This window comes from Anguilla rostrata, chromosome 6 (assembly GCF_018555375.3).
Source record: "Anguilla rostrata isolate EN2019 chromosome 6, ASM1855537v3, whole genome shotgun sequence".
Taxonomy (NCBI): Eukaryota; Metazoa; Chordata; class Actinopteri; order Anguilliformes; family Anguillidae; genus Anguilla; species Anguilla rostrata.
Window position 1 is genome coordinate 6085989 of NC_057938.1, and position 17701 is coordinate 6103689.

General features: G+C 40.7%; 2 protein-coding genes across 3 annotated transcripts in view; both read left to right on the top strand.

Moving 5' to 3' along the window:
• Nucleotides 1-410: 410 nt before the first annotated feature.
• Nucleotides 411-3230, top strand: klf17 (Kruppel like factor 17). Its single transcript, XM_064341737.1, has 3 exons — nt 411-643; nt 941-1973; nt 2193-3230. The coding sequence occupies exons 1-3, from the start codon at nt 557-559 to the stop codon at nt 2366-2368; spliced, it is 1296 nt and encodes a 431-aa protein (XP_064197807.1). The 5' UTR covers nt 411-556; the 3' UTR covers nt 2369-3230.
• Nucleotides 3231-4108: 878 nt separating this feature from the next.
• slc6a9 (solute carrier family 6 member 9) overlaps nt 4109-17701 on the top strand; it is a 70919-nt gene continuing 57326 nt past the window's right edge. Inside the window, exon 1 of one of the 2 annotated variants that reach the window (XM_064341734.1) lies at nt 4109-4598. The gene's annotated coding sequence lies outside the window, so the exon portion shown is untranslated. Of the gene's footprint in view, nt 4599-10998; nt 11263-17701 lie in introns of those variants that run through there. The other variant, XM_064341733.1, reaches the window with a different exon arrangement.

Here is a 17701-nt window from a genome sequence, read left to right on the forward strand (position 1 = left end):
AGATTAATTTTCTTGAAAGAAATTTTATGTTATTTATATATACTAGTAACTTCATACATACTGGCAACAATTTTGTACTAATGAAAACATTATTGTCACATTAAGTATGAAATACATTTGGATGGACGTATACATTTTGCATTTAGACCATCACATGTATCAGATGTAGCCTAAAATATAAAACATAAATGCAATGTCCATGTCAGTGTGTAACGATTACTAAATAAAATTGATCACTGATATGTCATTCATCTGCAGTCTGAGGTACTTGCAAGGCTGGATATGTAATAAAGTTGCTATGATATTGAAAGTTACTACACCCCCCCGACACTTTTTTTCGTATTGGCCGTCAGGTGAAGGGAACGCCCACAAACCAATCAAAATCGAGGGCTGATGTATAACAAGCGGACATCACACGAGTTCAGGAGTTGAGGAACTTTGCATACATGGTGCAAGACGTAAGCAGTTCGCTTCTACTAACGAAACGCTCACTTTTCGATTTGCTTGGATAAACTACAAGACCTTAGTGTTTGAATTCCTTTAACTTTTTTTTGAAATGGCTCTCGCAGATGCGATGCTGCCGTCGATAAACACTTTTTCAAACAATCAGACTTTGGAGGAGAAACAGTCTGAAATTGTACATGTAAGTATTCCGATTCAATTACAACGTATTTTGATTGGGAGCATTGTGGTCTGGAGCGACAGTTACAAAATAGTATCTACTACAAATAGTTTGAAATGGAAATTCAGTGACTGCATAAGTAGATATATGTAATAGACAAAATCCTATTTTATTAAGATGTTTTTCATTACATTTCAACAGAACTTGCATTTCTGGTTTGAACCGAGACTGCGTAATATTTGAATACATTTTACGTGCTTCTCTATTTGCATTTCATATTTGTATGTAACTACATTTATCTTTATTGGTGTCACGCAGCTCTGGAAGGTTGACGAGAACAAAACCGGTACAACTCGCGATGACCTGAAACCCCTCATTGAAGTGGAGTTCAGCATTGTGGAGTCACCTTCTTTGAACAAGGAGGAGGATGACCTTGCCAAGTTCTTGGATTTAGAGTTCATCTTGTCCAACACAATTGCATCTGAAAACGGAAACGGCTCTTCGCAGCCGTCAACGTACCAGCTGCCAGAATCACCGGAGAGTTGCAGCAGCACAGTGTATGACAGCGACGGCTCCCACCCCGCTCCCGCGTACAGTAACGGCAACTTTACAGCAAGCCCCGGTCACAGTTTGGTAGCAGAGCTGCTGACCCCAGAAATGAACTACCAGGGTGACTTGCAGCAGGACTACAGCTTTAAAACGACAATGGACAGACGGGAGTACACCGAGTTGCGGGCTCTGAACATGGGTAACCTCATCCATGTGCCCGTGGACAGTGCTCAGCACATGGGACATAAAATTAAGACGGAGAACTTAGAACAGTCGTGCATGATGGCCAATGATTTCATGGAACAGATGTACGAACAGAAACCCCCGCGCGCTATGCATCACGCGCACCTGCACCACCAGCCTGCGCTTCAGGGGTTCGCGCACCACAGCGTGCAGCAGAATTCGCCCCAAGAGGGAATGGTGCGCAAAGACTGCCATTTGACCCCGATGCACCCGCACCATCACCCTCACGTAACACATCAGCGACAGTACATGGGAAATCCGCCTTACCCGCCCCAGTACCCCCACCACCAAGGTCCCCAGAGTACCCAGCAGTATCATGGACAGTACGGGATGTTCAGGGAACCTATGCGAGTTCCGCACCCGAGCATGCCTGGCATGATGCTGACCCCGCCGTCTTCGCCGCTTCTGGAGTTCTTCGCGCCCGATGACTGCAAGCCAAAGCGAGGGCGTCGATCCTGGGCGAGAAAACGCACCGCGACGCACAGCTGCGAGTTCCCGGGCTGTGGGAAGACGTACACCAAGAGTTCGCACCTGAAGGCTCATATGCGAACACATACAGGTAATGAACGCGAACTTCATTATTTGCGAATGACATAAGGTGTTGTTATTTAAGCATGTCTTTAGTTCAGTTTCCCAATTTGTTTTTGAATTGGATATTGTAAGAATTTAATATTTTATCTGTTCGTATAATTTCGCTTTCCAAAGTCTTGAATTTGAATTGATTAACGAGAGACAAAAATGCCAACGTCTAACCTTTTTTTTTTTGTACTATCCATAGGCGAGAAACCATACCACTGTAACTGGGAGGGTTGTGGCTGGAAGTTCGCCAGGTCCGACGAGCTGACTCGTCATTACAGAAAACACACTGGTCATAGGCCGTTCCAGTGTCACCTCTGCGAGAGGGCCTTCTCCCGATCTGACCATTTGGCACTGCACATGAAGAGACATATGTAAACTGAACGTCATCCAGTGTTGAACCGTCGTTTAGCACTCCATTTTCAAAGGATTTATGTATTTATATTGTAACTTACTTTTTGGGTATGGGCACGGCGTGTATATATTTGGATATATCTATTTGTCGCTAAATTAAGACAGTATTTAAGAAGACAGGCACATCATCCTTTAAAATTAGACATATACTAGACATAAATTATTGAAGATAAAACCCACACTTGACACCAGGAGAGGCTAATTTGGCATTAGAATTTTGAACAGGGCAGGACCCCTAAGATTTTTGTACATATTTCTAACTACTATTTTCCTGTGTTATATTTTTTTAATTCCACAATTTTGGCCATTTTGCCTCAAATTAGGGAAAAGAATGAATTTTTTTACTTCATTAACTTGGAGCTTTTCTATTGGAGACTAGAGTTGTGTTGTGTTCATACACTTATAAATAAAGTTTTTAAGGAAAGATGTTTGCTTCTCTCTGAAATACATTTCAACTACCAGCTGGCTCTTTATATTAGAGGTGTGCAAAGGGTTGCAAAATCAGGTACTGACAGACTGCCTTTCAATGAAGTTGTATACTTTGTAAAGTATGTATTGTAGAGAAACTGTATTCTAAATATACTTGAAAATCTTCTTGTTCATATTACTCCAGACAACTGGTCTCATAGTTCTCAAAGAAGTACTTTTCAATGTTTGGACTACTGCAAAGCTAGGTGCCTCACTTCAAAAGTGCAACGTGTGCACACATTTTCAACACATTGTCAAATCCGAGTTTTTTTTTTTTTTTTTGTAAATCTGACTGGAGAGAATAATTGTACATTACCTGTTAAAGTGTTTTATTGAAAATAAAACCGAATAAAAGTCATACTGTGTTGTGTACCTTCATTTGAATTTTTAAAAATGGCCTGATATTCAGTGCCAATATATTTCCAGAATCTGGTATATTTGTGTTGAACAGTTAGCTACATAACATTGTGATGGGATGCACCTTACAGGTCAAATTGCCTGTGGACCCGTCAGAACTGTATATATCTGTTTATGGAGAGCACTCAAATGTGAAGATGACATCCCATTAATGTTCACGCAGGTATACGTACAGGTGGTAATGTGTATTTTTAAAGTTGGCTCAGGGAAGGCTGGTGTGCAATGTGCTCTGGGCCCTTTGTACGAGTTGTGGTTATAAGCGTAAAACACACACAATGCCATCAGCAACTATTACCAGCATACTTATGTGCGCATAGGGCATGGATAATTCGAGATATGCACAACTTTTGCCCAGAAGTAGTTCCTGTCTCTGTTTCAGCCAAGCCTGGGGTCACATGACAGAGTAATGTCAACTTCCTGTATCAACCTGCATCTATGTATTGTGTAATGGTTTGGATTTATAGGGCTGTAAATCTCTGGGAGCAATGTCACCCCTTTGTCTTCACCAATAGGACACAAGCAATGGTTATGTGGTACAAAGCGTCAATCAGGTTGTGTTTAGTAAATGCTTGAATATGACGGACTGAGGTGAGGATAAACCTATGGCAGGAGCAATAGCAGGGCCAAACAGACGAGCACCATAGACAGCGGAGTCTATAGTTGATCAGGTATTGCATTATAGGGTAAATGCTGCCCCCTTCTGGATATTTTGCAAACTGTCCATCCCAAGAGAGGCATGAACCAGATCAAGGCTGCCCAACCCACTTCCTGGCCTCCAACCCTAATTTGGCACACCTGATTCTACTGAGTAGCAACTCAGCGAGATCTCTAGCTATTGAATGAGGTGCACTTTGTCAGGGTTGGAGTGAAAATATACAGGGCGATTATCGTAGATCTCCAGGAACAGGGCTGTACGAAATGAAAACGTTTTGTTCTTACGGAAAACAGGCGTGCATCCCAATACGCAAAACACGTATCTTCCTTTTCGCCATTACCACCTCGTCTACTCCATGCCTTGGAAATCAATCTTTGTGTCCCGATATTGGAGGATACGAGCAGAACGCACAGAACTGTACTGCCAAAGCGGCTGGAATGGTTATGGTTTCTCCAGAATGCAAGGTCATATTGCCCACGTGCCTCGCCTGTGGGCAGAGACAGGGCAAATAAGACACTGGCAGGGTGAAGCAGTGGCAGCGAGCCAGCGCGCTGGGTACTGCTGTCCAGGAGGGTATTGAAGCCACTGGGTTTCGCCAATAGAGTCGCATCTCCTGGGACAGTGCTCAGGCGAGGGAGCTGCGAATCAGACACGGTGAGTGAAATAACTATATAAGCATTATATTGAGATTAAGGTGCTGTCGAGGCCTGTAATTGAGAGAGAGAAAGAGAGCGAGAGTAGCCTGCTACCTTATTCCCTCCTTGATTGATTCCTGCTGCAATATTTATTTATTTATTTAAATCACATGTAGGAGAAGAAGCTAAGACTTCCAAAGAGCTTCTTACTCAATAGGGCATGTTCCATTTATACAGTATGTTCCCAGTATATGTTTTTAAAAAGTGTGAAATAGTGCTATCGGACATGTTTCTGCTAGCTGCTATATCGCTGGAACTTCTCTTATTAGCCAGCATTTACTTCTACAATATTTAAATGCGTATATTTGCAGTGCCCCTATACTGCCACTTGTCGATGTTTTTATAATTTTGGTTCATATGAAGCTATTTAGCGTGTGAACATTTTAGTTTGTGGGTTATAGTTACTGCAATGTTTTAACGATTGTTTCTGTCGTGTGTGATACCTAATTGGGATGGAAAATAATTGATTTTGTATTATCACTTTGTGCCACAGGGGGGCAGTGTTTAGTTACAAATCATGTTATTGCTGGTTGTGGCAGGGATGTGAAAAGGGATGTGAATTTTCTATGGGAAAGACTACAGCCTAGCTGTCGGTGATCTACTAAGGCCAATTGCTCTAATGAAAAATTATTACATTTTCCTTGAATGAATGGTTTGCGTTCCTGAAAGTTTACTTTGGTTACTGTTTTCAATGCTAGTTACCCCGAAATTATATTGTTGGTATTGATGATAATATTAACATTATCAACCAAATCTCCTGATTATTTCAGTTGTAATAACAGTATTACTCTTGCTGCTGCTTATGGTTTTCTGCTCTCCTGTTTTGCAATGTCTGTGCCAGCAGGCTATCACTGCAACATCTGTCAGTCTGGGAGACCACAGAAAGATATAGAAGTCTAAGGGTATTAGAACGGATAGAGGACAGAGGGGTTGTGTTAGCAAATAAAACGACCATTTACAAAGAATTCAGCGCATAGATTTGTGAAAAACAAATTTTTTAGACGTCAGGAAAAAGTCTGGAGACGTCTAAAAAATTTGTTTTTCACAAATGAAAATCTTATGAAAGAGGGAAATAGAGGGGTTTTTTAGTCTTCAAAGCTGCCCTGTGCCCAGCACCCCTCAAAGACAAGCCATTTTGCAGTTAGATTTGGATAAGCAGATAGAGACCGGAGTTATTGGTTTCTTTGCAGTATTATTTCCCTTACCCATTTCTCACTTAATTCCCTTAACCTACATTCTGTTATGGTCTGACCCTAGATATTAACATTAATATTACATTTTGTCTAAAGATGTGAAACCATTCAGTGTGACACATTTGCAGTAACTGAGGAGATCAGGTAGGGGGCGGATACTTTTTCCCAAAAAGCCCAAAATGGCAAAAATTAAGCTTTTATTGGTCTTAACAACAATACATTGGTCAGAAAATTAGCAAGAATTTTCGTTTACTTTTGCTGCAGTGCACTGTGAACTGGAAAAACCAGGAACAGGGAAATTCACTTCTACGGCAGACAAATTGACATAATGTCAAATAAAAGAGTCTTGTATTTGGTTGCATATCATTTGCATGCCATGACCTCCTGATGTCTGTGAGCTATCGACATCATCAGAGTCTGGATATCATATTTTCAGGTTGTCCTACAAGCGATACAATACTCTTTGCATTTGAATGGACCTCTATGGAAATTGGGGGGTGGGACTAGATTCAGCTGTAAATTATGCCGATACAGTATGGAACACATTTGTTGGCTAAATGGCTTTAAGTCATCAAGGGTCCAAGGTATCAAATGAGCCTCAATCAGTTGAATTGCGTAGATCTACAGCTTGTATCTCCTGAACATGAAAATGAATCGGGAGAAACAATGCTTGTAGTATCTACTGCATATCTGGCAGCAGCACGGTGGTTTGAGGCTGGAATCTGCCCCCTTATATTTATATGTTTATTAGAATAACATTCCACCTGTAGTAAAGCAGGGTATTGCAGTAAGTTCTCCAGAGGACTGTACTACAGGTCGTGGGGCATGTAGAAAGAGAGGGGATTCCCTCCAACGTTCTTAAAGCTTCGAGCATATTTGGTTTAAATCAGCTTTAGTCTAATGCTTCCAACCAAAACACATTCCCTGGATTTGTTCTGACAGCCGAAGTGCAAAATGGGAATTGTGCTTTTGACGTGGAAAGCTGCCGTTGATCTCAAATTTTTCCGTTGATAATTAGCCCTGACCGCCACAGTTCAAACATCCTCGCTACTGCAAAACATCGTTCTTACGCGATGTGATTCTACTGTAGATGAACGATGTTCAACAGACCGAAAGAAAAACATTATAACAAAAGGTTTATCCATTCATAACTGGAAATTGGTTGCAGTGAAAGCTAGGGGGCTTCACAAAGGATTCCTGTGCCGACTGTCACACACTGTCAAAAAAAAAAAAAATCACCTTGTTTTTCCTCTCGTGTATAAACAATGACTTACTGCCTGTCTGAAAAATTACATGGGGATTTCAGCAAAATTGTGAAATTCAGACATTCTTCCCTCTGTGTTTTACAAATGTCATAGTATAATATCAAGTTATAAAACTGATACTTGGATAGACCATGCAGCCCTTAGTCGTATTCATGGGCACATTGGCTAATTATCCATGCGACTGTACAATGAAACAGACAAGAGACAACATTTCTGTTTCTCACAAACTCCTGTGTTTTGTAAATAAGTAACTACTTTATAGTAGTTCTTGTTAAGGTAAGAGAAAGTGTGTTGGCATAATATGGTCCAAACATTTTTATGTATTTATTTGTGGGCATATTTGTCCAAAGTGACTTACAGTACAGGACATATAGTATAGTGCAAGTATAAACCAATCCTCAGTGGGATAACCATAAAATCTACAGGAATGTGATTTTGCTAGCTGCATATACCAGCGTGCAGTCATCTCTAATGTCAGCAGAAAGGATTGTGGATAGTTTAGCTGGGGAACCAGTATAGTAACTATTTATGTTTATTTGTGATTGCAGAACACGACTGTAGACTCTTCCTAATGTTTAAGGTCAGGATTTCAGTGGAGTTAGCTGGTTATATGTCAGTACTTTAGGGACAACTTTTGCCTCAAGCTACTCAGACAAAATATGAATAAAGTTACTGCAGTCCCTCACCAGCTGTAGGTTCCTTGACCAGGTATGTGATTTTATGTGTTTAAATGAGTTGTACACTCACTTAGCCAAGGACTGGTAGGCTATATTAGGCTAATGCTATATGTCAGAGTTCAACATCCTCCTGCATACCAGACACGCATGGGGCCCTCTTATGGATCTGTCCCATGACAAACTTTTAACTGGCTCAGGACGATATTTGTCATATTCTGTTCAATTTTCATCAACGTGGACCATCAGGTTGTTCCAAATTAGGAATAGGCCACTTTGGAAAAATTGGTCCAGTGTGTGGACCTGCCAGACTGCACCAGTGGCTACTTTGTGCAGCAGATTTCTCATGGGTGGGCACAGCAGTAGCTACAGGACCCAGGATGAGACACTCAGTTTTAGGACAGCTTGAAGAGCAGTGGAAGACTAACAGGTAGTCTTTTCCATGTGACTGAAGGCCACAAACCTCTGCCCCCCCCCCCCAGGCCCCTCTTGCGTATCACTTGTGATCCTCCCGCTGTTTGCTCTGATGGATAATGCATGTTGCGCAATGGTTGACCACGACCTGATATCTCGATTTATGCCTGAAAAATTGTTCATAAGTAATGATTTTTTTTTTTTTTTTTTTGTGGTTGTCAATATTTAGCAGTCTCTCATGATTTTCTGCCCCAGCATTGCACTTATCAGTAATGGTTCCATCACTGCTTGAGCGTGACTGGTAAGCTCCTCCATTGTTAGATGCACGTGCAGTACTGTAGCGCTGGTAATCTCCATTTTAGATTGCACAGAACTGGTAATCTCTTCCATGGCTGCATGCACAGGGCTGCTCATCTCCTCCATTAGTAGGTGCACATGACTGGAGCCAGGGGGTAGGTTCAATTTAATGCAATTAATTGAAATTTGATTCAGTAAGTGAGAATCCCGCTATCGTCATAGAATCCTGATCTGACCTTGACCTTGAGAACTGAATTTCATGGAAAGGGGTAGCCTCTGTAAAATGTTGATATTCTGGGTAAGTGTAAATGTTTCCACGGTTATCAGGAATCAGGATCAAGAATTTCTATATTCCCCTTATTTATCTTTGTTTGTTGATGCATCGAGTTTCAGGTGTTTCAAATACTGCTGATGGACTTCTCATATTCCTAGGACTCTAGTAATTCAATTTCCCATCATTGTTGACAGAGTAAACTTTATTTTTATTAATTCCAACATTAATTCCCTTATTCCTTATTCAAAGGAGGCAGTGGACAGAAAAACGAAGGGAATTTAAAGTGTAAATTCAAGATTTGAGCTCTGTACCGTTTGGGACAAAGTCATATTTTTTCTTGATTTGGCTCTGTACTCCACAATTTTAAATGTGTAATCAAAGAATTTAGAAATTACAGTACTTTTTATACATAGCTCCCATCCCAGGACGTTTGGGACATGTTAATATTATGTAAATGAAAGTAGCCATGTTTAGTGTTTTGTCACGTATCCTTTGCATGCTCGAACTGCTTGAAGTGTGACCCATACACATCACAAGGTGCTGAATGTCTGCTCTGGTGATTCTCTGCCAGGCTTGTACTGCAGCCGTCTTCAGCTCCTGCTTGTTTCGGGGGCTAGTTGGTGTAAGCTTTCTCTTCAGCGTATGGAACGTGTGTTCATTTGGATTCACAGTGGATGAATGACTAAGCCGGTCAAGAATTTTCCAGTTCTTGACTTAGAAAAACTCTTCTGTTCCTTTGGCAGTACGTTTGTTGTCATTGTCTTGCTTCAAGGTGTAGCACCGTCCAATGACCTTTGAGGCATTTGGTTTAATAAGATAAGATGGCAGATAAGATGTTTCTGTACACTTCAGAATTCAGTCACTGGCATATCCATGAAGAGTGTTTCTGATCTATTGGACGGGTGCTTGAGGGTTTTTCTTAATTATCGCGAGAATTCTTCAGTCATGGACCGTAGAGTTCTTCCTAGGCCCATCAGGCCCTTTGTGATTACTGAGCTCTCCAGTGCTCTCTTTCTATCTTCCATACAGATGATTTCGGTAAGTCTCAGGTTTGGCCTATGTCTCTGACTGTTTTTTCTTTTTCTTTTTCTTTTTTTCTCTTATTTCTCAGACTCATAATGGCTTTCTTGACTTTCACCAGCACAACTCTGGTTCTCATGTTGACAAATCCCAATTACAGGCTCCAAAGGCAATCAAAAGCCTCGAATCAAAACTAGCTACTGAAGGTTCTCTTATACCCGCCCTAAGAGAACCGTTGAACATACCTAATTAATCAGAAATGCCTGTAAAGCCATTTGTCCCAAACATTATGTGACAAAAAGTCTTTGTCCCAAAGATTATGGAGTTTACTGTATTTTTCATAACTGGAAAGAGAAACTGAAATTTGAAGCAATCAGTGAAAATCAGAAAAAATGTAGAAACAACAATATAGGACATATTATTATTATTATTGGATGTAGATATACTACTAATAATAATAATAATAATAAACTGGTATACAATATAGAGCTCAGAACATTTGATGACTTCATTACCGTGAAATAATTAAACAGAAATCTGTCTGGAATTGGCATTAAGGTTACTTTCACTTAACTCACCCACTCAGTTTACTGTACTTTGCTGTCATATGATAAATAAATATATAACCATGCGATGCAAAATTAATTCTACATTAACCATTATAAAAGGTTAAATTAATCAGACTTATAACTCTGACTGTTGACATTGGACAACACTGCAATCTAGACAGAGATCAAAATACACCTTTATAAAACGATGGGCAGAAGTGACGTGACTACAGCAGAAACACCCACGATTTTTTAGGTTCATTGTGAAACCCATGTGAGGAATGTAAAGATTCCTACGTTGCTATCTATGTCCAGATAGATGAATTGCTGGTTTATGATGTTTTCAATGAATCATATGCCATTAAATAGCTGGTATAGCCCCTATCGTCAGCATCACTCAAATATCTGACAACCATTGACTGACGATTTATCTTGCTCTCACGTGGTAGCGCAGCAAAATAGCATATCCAGCAAAATCACACATTCAGCGTGCAACCTTGTCGCGTTATCGATTTATCATAGAAATGTCGTAGGCTACACATAGAGACCTTTCGTAATTGCACAAATAGTCTACGTGTGTATTCGCGTAGGTTTCAATGAACACACTGGCTTATACACGCCGTTTACGTGTAGGCTACTGTATGTCTGTAGTCGGCATATATGGTTTAGAGCACGTTGCCTATTGTTCAGTAAAATGAACATGTAAAGCGGACTGAATTCGCCCGTTGTGAGCGTAACATGCCAGGCATGTATGGGAGGTATCTCTGTCGGTGGGAGGAGACTTGCCTTCAACTTTTCCTTTTAAACGTAATTTTTTTAAGTTAAAAAAGGAGGGGCGAGGCGGTGCTACGTTTAGAAACAGTCCGAAACTGCAAGGTGATGCAACTTCTGAACTGCCTTACTGCCAAGCATCCGAACCCAGGGAGATAGGCGCTGTGGTAAGGTTTACCGAATTAAATTAATTTCTTCTGATCTTAATCATACACACTGTAGTTAATCCTCCACATATGTTTGCGCCATGGTGATAATAACACGAGGAGGTGTAGCTATAGGTTACCCAGCAAAGCAAATGTAAGATAAATTGGTAACTCGCATTGATTAGGCTAGAGTACATTGTAATATTTTTCACAAACAGCCCACTATTTGCAATGAATGTATTTTTTTGTTATAGAATCCCATATGTTAAAACGCAGTTGTTTAACGAAAGCTAATATGATAATATTTTGTAGACACTGCTGTTTTCTAGCTTACTAACGTTGACTGGGGTGCTGTGCGTTCTCCTAACAATAGACAGGCTGTCTGCATTGGTCGGAGAACGACTGTTGATCATTTTAACAACATCAATATACATGTTTGCATGTTGTTAACTAGGAATTTCGAAAGGAACAGTCGGTGATGAGCTCTCTAGTATTCCTGTCTTATTGCGCGTGTTAGCTATTATGGGTAGCCTATTTTATTATAAGGTTACACATTTCAATAAACAGGCAGCTTGACCACTGGATGTGGGCATATTTCGCCTCGCAGCATTAAAAATGCTATATAGTCCATTTCATTCGCTATAGGAACAATGGACCTACACTTGCTAAGACAGCTTGTCGATATTGTTTCCGTTCGTTGTTATAGCTACATTTGTTTAGAAAAAAACAGTAAGCCCGCGGTGCGTTTGGAAGAGCTGCGACGTTACGTCGAAGAAACACGTGGCAATAATTCATCCAGTTTACTGCCTTGTTATAACCAGTAGTAGGCATTACATTGCATTTATTTGGCAGACGCTTTTATCCAAAGCGACGTACAAAAAGTGCATTTCATGGTCATAGACAACTGCTAAACACAGGTTCAGTAAGGTACAATACTTATTTTGTAGAGCTATTTCTAGCCATATAGCTGTAGGCGATACCTGTTTCGCGATAACATAAACGCAAATGCGCCTGTGCGCAAGTGGGATTGTTCGTTTCTTCTCCTGCAAACGAAATATCTGTCGCCTACGCCAGGTTTATTTATTTATTTATTTATTTTTGGCACCCAACTCGTGTATCCAATTCCCACCCCAATTTAGAATGCCTATCCCATCGCAACCACGTTAATGGGTAAGTCTGGGACATATGGGAGGGTGCAGACCCACAGCTATCCTTTGAAACATGTGGCTCAGCCACCTAGAGTTATATGCACCACTTCCAAACTTGCACAGAGTGGAATCAAAGGAAGACCATGCATATGCAGCCGGCTTGCAGACCATGGGTGCCCAATCGCCCAGTGGGGTCGTCAGATGAATGCATCACAGTTTGGAAGGTTCCTCCAGGAGTGTGGAAGGTTTGGTAGTTCTGTGTTCTGCAGTATACCCTGTTTACGTGTGAACATGGGTTGGGCACACACATCTGGTGGCACTCGTGGTGGGGAAAAGGTTGCGTTGAGGTTTCGAATTGACACTTAATGTTGCACACCTGTATCACAGACACTGTTGTCCTGAGCACAAAGGCTAGGCACTTATTTTACAAATTTAGGAAGCAACCGGCAGCTGTTCATTTTGTAGTGCGCAGGATGCTAAAGAAAAATACACTGTAAGCAACAGAGATCCCGCAGTGACGTCTTTCAGCCAGCAGGTGGCAGTGTTTTGCATCTGCACCTTGCAATGTGGCCTACGCTCACTGTGTATATTCAGAACATAGGCTGTGTTCCAAACTGTATACTTGTTCCATCCAGAGTAATGCGATTCAATCTATTACGCTCTAGACAGAACACGTATACAGTCTGGAACACATCCGCAGTGTCAACAGACTGATAGTCTAGGTTTATGACCAAATATTGACAGAATATGACTGATATTTTATTGTGAGCTACTGAAAAGGTTGGCATGGTCCTGGTTTGGTGCCCAGGCAGCTAATTGAGTACAATGGCCTTACTGAGTTAATTGGAAAGTAGGAACCATGCTTGTTGGACAAGCATTGGCAGTCATCACTGTCACCTTCAGTGGAAATTCCTTTGGTGACAATTGATTTTTTTGAATGTCCTCTCATACGATATCCATTCTAAAATAAAACATTCTGCTGTTTTTTTTTTGTTCCCCCCCCCCCCCCTCTTTGGTTCTTTTCTACTTGTCCATTACTCCATGTTGTTTGTGGAAACTTAATGTGCCTTGTTCTCGATTTTTCACTTCTATAACCTTTGCATTTTCCTCTTCTTTCTCTCCACATGCCACCTTGCCCCTGTTCCATCTTGTGCTGCAGTCTGCATTCTGTCATTTCTGGAGTTCCTGGACTCTGTTTACCAGCTCCTAGAGAGGTGGAATGAACTGCCGGCCAACATCCCGGCTGTGGTCCTCACTACCATAGGCCGCATGCTAACCATGGATCATTTCAAGCTGGACTCTCTAAACTAGAGTTCGTCATTCACAGATCTTCATGTACAATTTACTGTCCTTTTGTGTCGTTTTACTTCATTTTCTTTGGTGACTTTCTGATGACCTCTTGTTGTGTTTCTATCGGCATGACCCGTTATATTTTTCCCAGAAGGCACTGTACTTACCCAGATCTGTTCAGTGTTGCTTTCCTTATTCATATTAGCTTCTTTCTAGCTTTTTCTGTTTTATGTGTTCTTTTATGAGATCTTTTATGATCTCAGCAGGTGGGCCTGTTGCACACAATGCTCCCAATTTCATATAGAAAACCTCTGTAGATTCCATAGCATTTCCTGTCTATACAGATTTGTGTCAATGACTGAGTGCATTGTTCAAGACATTATAACAATAAATAGGAACTGGTTACCACTGTAAGAGCTGCTTTTTATTTGCATAGCTAAATTGTTAGATTTTAATAGATGTTAATAGCTATTACATAACTACAGCATTTGATTTTATATATTTGCACATGAAAACTTTGGCCTTAAGCCATAAGTTATTATGCTTTGTAGTCTTCCCCTGCATGGCATTGCGCCTGGTTAGTGTGTGTGTGTCTTTGTGTGTGTGTGTGTGTGTCTTTGTGTGTGTGTGTGTGTGTGTGTGTGTCTCTGTGTGTTTTTTCTCTTGGCATTCCCGATTGTATTCCATTATCAGTGCACATTCCCCCAACCTCCTCTATCATTTTAGAAGAGTGCAGACGAGCATGTCATGTCTCTCTTCCAAACTTCACTGACTGCCCCAACTCCCAACCTCCTAGTTATTGCAAAAGAAAGAAAAGGGAAAGCAAGATCCAAAATTATAATTCTCCAAATTATGCAAAGGCTCTGCATTTTTTTAATTAAAAAATAAAAAAGTAAAAATCATTTTGTAAATGCTTGGAAGGAGCTGGGGATTAGTTTCACTTCATGCAGCATATTTTCACCGGCAAGTTGTGCTGTTCACTATCATGCTGTGATGTTCTTAATCCTTTGCAGGCGTCTGTCCAATCCTCGCTGGTATTTGTTGGCTTAACTAATGAATGGCTACTTATTGATAAACACTTAAGTGGTAAGTGTCGGTCGAACGCTGACCGGGTCCAGTAGGAATCACGTTTATTTTTACTCTGTCAGAGTAAAATGTACTCTGGCAGAGTTGATGTACAAACGTACAGTTTTCTGTTTACATGGGATTATGTAACATATTTGCAGAGGTCCTGGGGTCAGAAATTGAAAGTCCTGCCATGTGTTTCTTCCACCCATGAATTCAGCCAGCTGATTTCAGTAATTAGTTCTACCTCCTGGCTGAAGAATTGTGCTAATTGGCAGATCCAGGTGATTGGAAGAGAAAACCTGGGAGGACATTTAATTTCTGAACTGGAATTTTACTCCTCTGTATATTTATTCTCATAGCATTAGACCAGTGGTTGATTTTAAACTAATTATTTTATGATTTTACAGTGTGGCTAATAATTATTTCGTTTTAACTTTAATTACCCTCCAGCTGTTATTATTCAGTGGCGTGTGCCGCTGGCAGTTAGCAGAGTCTTTGCACATCTGCATTGAAGACACACAATACAGAAAAGTTCACTGAGCCCTGAGGTTTACTGAACTGGGACATCTTCCCGAGCCCCATTCCTAGAGTTCCGCATTCCTATGGGTAAGGCTCATTAATCCTCAAATAAAAAGCCGAAGCTCTGCGTCACCATCGCACAAAGCCGCGTGTACAACCCGAGGTGTTCTAGGACATCTCCAAAGATGAGGTATGGGCAGAAAAGGCGGTTGTTGTTTTCTGCTGAGCTTAGGATTCCTCGATGGACAAGCAAGATGCAGTTTTTTTTTTTTTTTCGTTCATCACGTGCATGTGTCAGGCAGAATGGTTTCTGTGCACTTTTGCTGTCATTTTGGGGCAGATTGTTACGTCATCTGGAATTCCTAAAATGAAATGCTGTACATTATTTTTCAGACGTGAGCTGTGGTGCAGATCACATGGGCGTAGCCGTGAGAACCAAAAGCATTCTTTGCTTGGTGTCCCAAGTCTGCTCCCTCTGTGCACACAAGTCTGTGCACACTCAGCAGCATTTCTGTCATTTAATTTAGATGCGAAAGTTAAAAAAAAAATAAATGACAAAAAAATAATAAGATGCATGTCATGCGGTTTTGAATGAATGCTTTTTGCTTATTAAGTTTTGCATTGTGATATCTGCTTTTAAGACACATACTGATTGCTGATATCAAGGAGATACTAATAAATGCAGACGATGCAATAAAACGTCTGTCAATTGTGTGCTTCACAAACGTACATTCCAGAACACTGACAAGGATGTGATTGAGGCGTCTGCAGTGGAACAGGAAGAGAAGTGAAGTTGATGGTGTTGTAATGAATTATGTTGAAATATAAGATGACATCAAACTGCACATCTTTTGACTCCCGAATAAGAGTGAAAAACAACTAAAATTAATTTCAACGTTCAATCAGAATAAATTTCACAGCAAATACATTTAATTAGTATTTTGCAGCCCTTGATAAAATTTTGCACAGAAAATATGAAATTTTGCGGAGCAAGAGAGCACGAGGCATGTAGGAAATGCAAATATTTTTCAGTTAAACAGAAATTCATTTCAGAACACAGTGCAGATGATGCTACTGAAACTGAGATGATTTTCTGTCATAAAGTATTTCATGAATACTTGGCATATATACGCTTTAAGTCTGATTTACGGATACCTTTTAACATGTGAAAAACCTTTTTAGTGCACGGAGAACCAATAACGTGACCAGTGATTGGTCATGGTATTTGTTTTGCACCAATCATTGGTTGTGTTATTCATATTGTGTGTGCTCAAAGGTTTTGCACCTGCTAATAGTCTTTGTAAGTCGGGCTCTCACGGAGTTAATGTTAGACCAGGACACTGTCCTTTCAACGTTTGCTCATGTTCTTATACAAATAGTGCGTGTAATATATGGTGTTGTCCGTGGCGCAACCATCCTTACTGCAGTGTGCTGAAGTAAACATTCAGTGAAAACACCCGCTGGATTCTCGCCAATGTTTACAGTATGCCTCATGAGTTTAGCCAGAGATAGAACGCAGTTTCTTCCGATACCGGCTGTTGAGTGTTGAGATCGAGCTGAAGTAAGAGAACGGATCTGCGAAAAGGATTAGGCTTAACACTTCTTGCCAATATTTACGGTATACCTCATTAGTTTAGCCAGAAATGGAACACAGTTAGTATTTTGATAAATAAGAGCTATATAATTTGGACGTGTTTGACGACGGAAACGTTCACTAGGCAAATACTGAGTCTCCTTGTGTTTTTGTGTATTGGAAAAACTTTTATTTCTCCACACTCTATACTCCTTGTGTGCACTTATGTACCAGAATTGTGTGGATCGGGTGGGCCAGTCCACAGCAAGGATGCAGAATGGTTTGGTCTACCTCAGTAGTACAACGATTGTAATGGAATCAAACAGAGCTTTTTTTAATGGAAAAACTCATAAAAAATTAAATGTTGTGTATGAAGGTGTCAGTCTTCATCCTTTATACTGGCTCTACATGCTACCTGCTGTCCACAGAGTCCACATGCTGTGACCTTCCTGAAAATATATATATTTTTTAATTTAAAAAATCCCTTGTGTTTCAATGTCTAAGAATGTCAGACAACGGCATCTCAAATGGGTCAGTTTTCACCCATGGATGAGTCGTGTTGTCCTCTGCATACAGCTGGGGGGCGCCACTGAGCTGGTGGAGTCAATACGAAAGCAGTTCTTTTAAAAACCGGATGGACGCTGGTTAGGCCTGTCACTTAATTATCTTGGTGCCCCAGACAGTGGGAAGAGGTGAGCATTCAGGCAGATTCTGTGAGTGTTTTGCTGAAACTGAACTCACGTACCGCTTTAGTTTCAGTGGCGGCCTACAATATGGGGATGGTATTTATGACTTCGGCCTTTTGAAATGCTGCCTGAAATGAATGAATGCTGATAGTTTTTTTTTTTATTGGCCAAGCGAT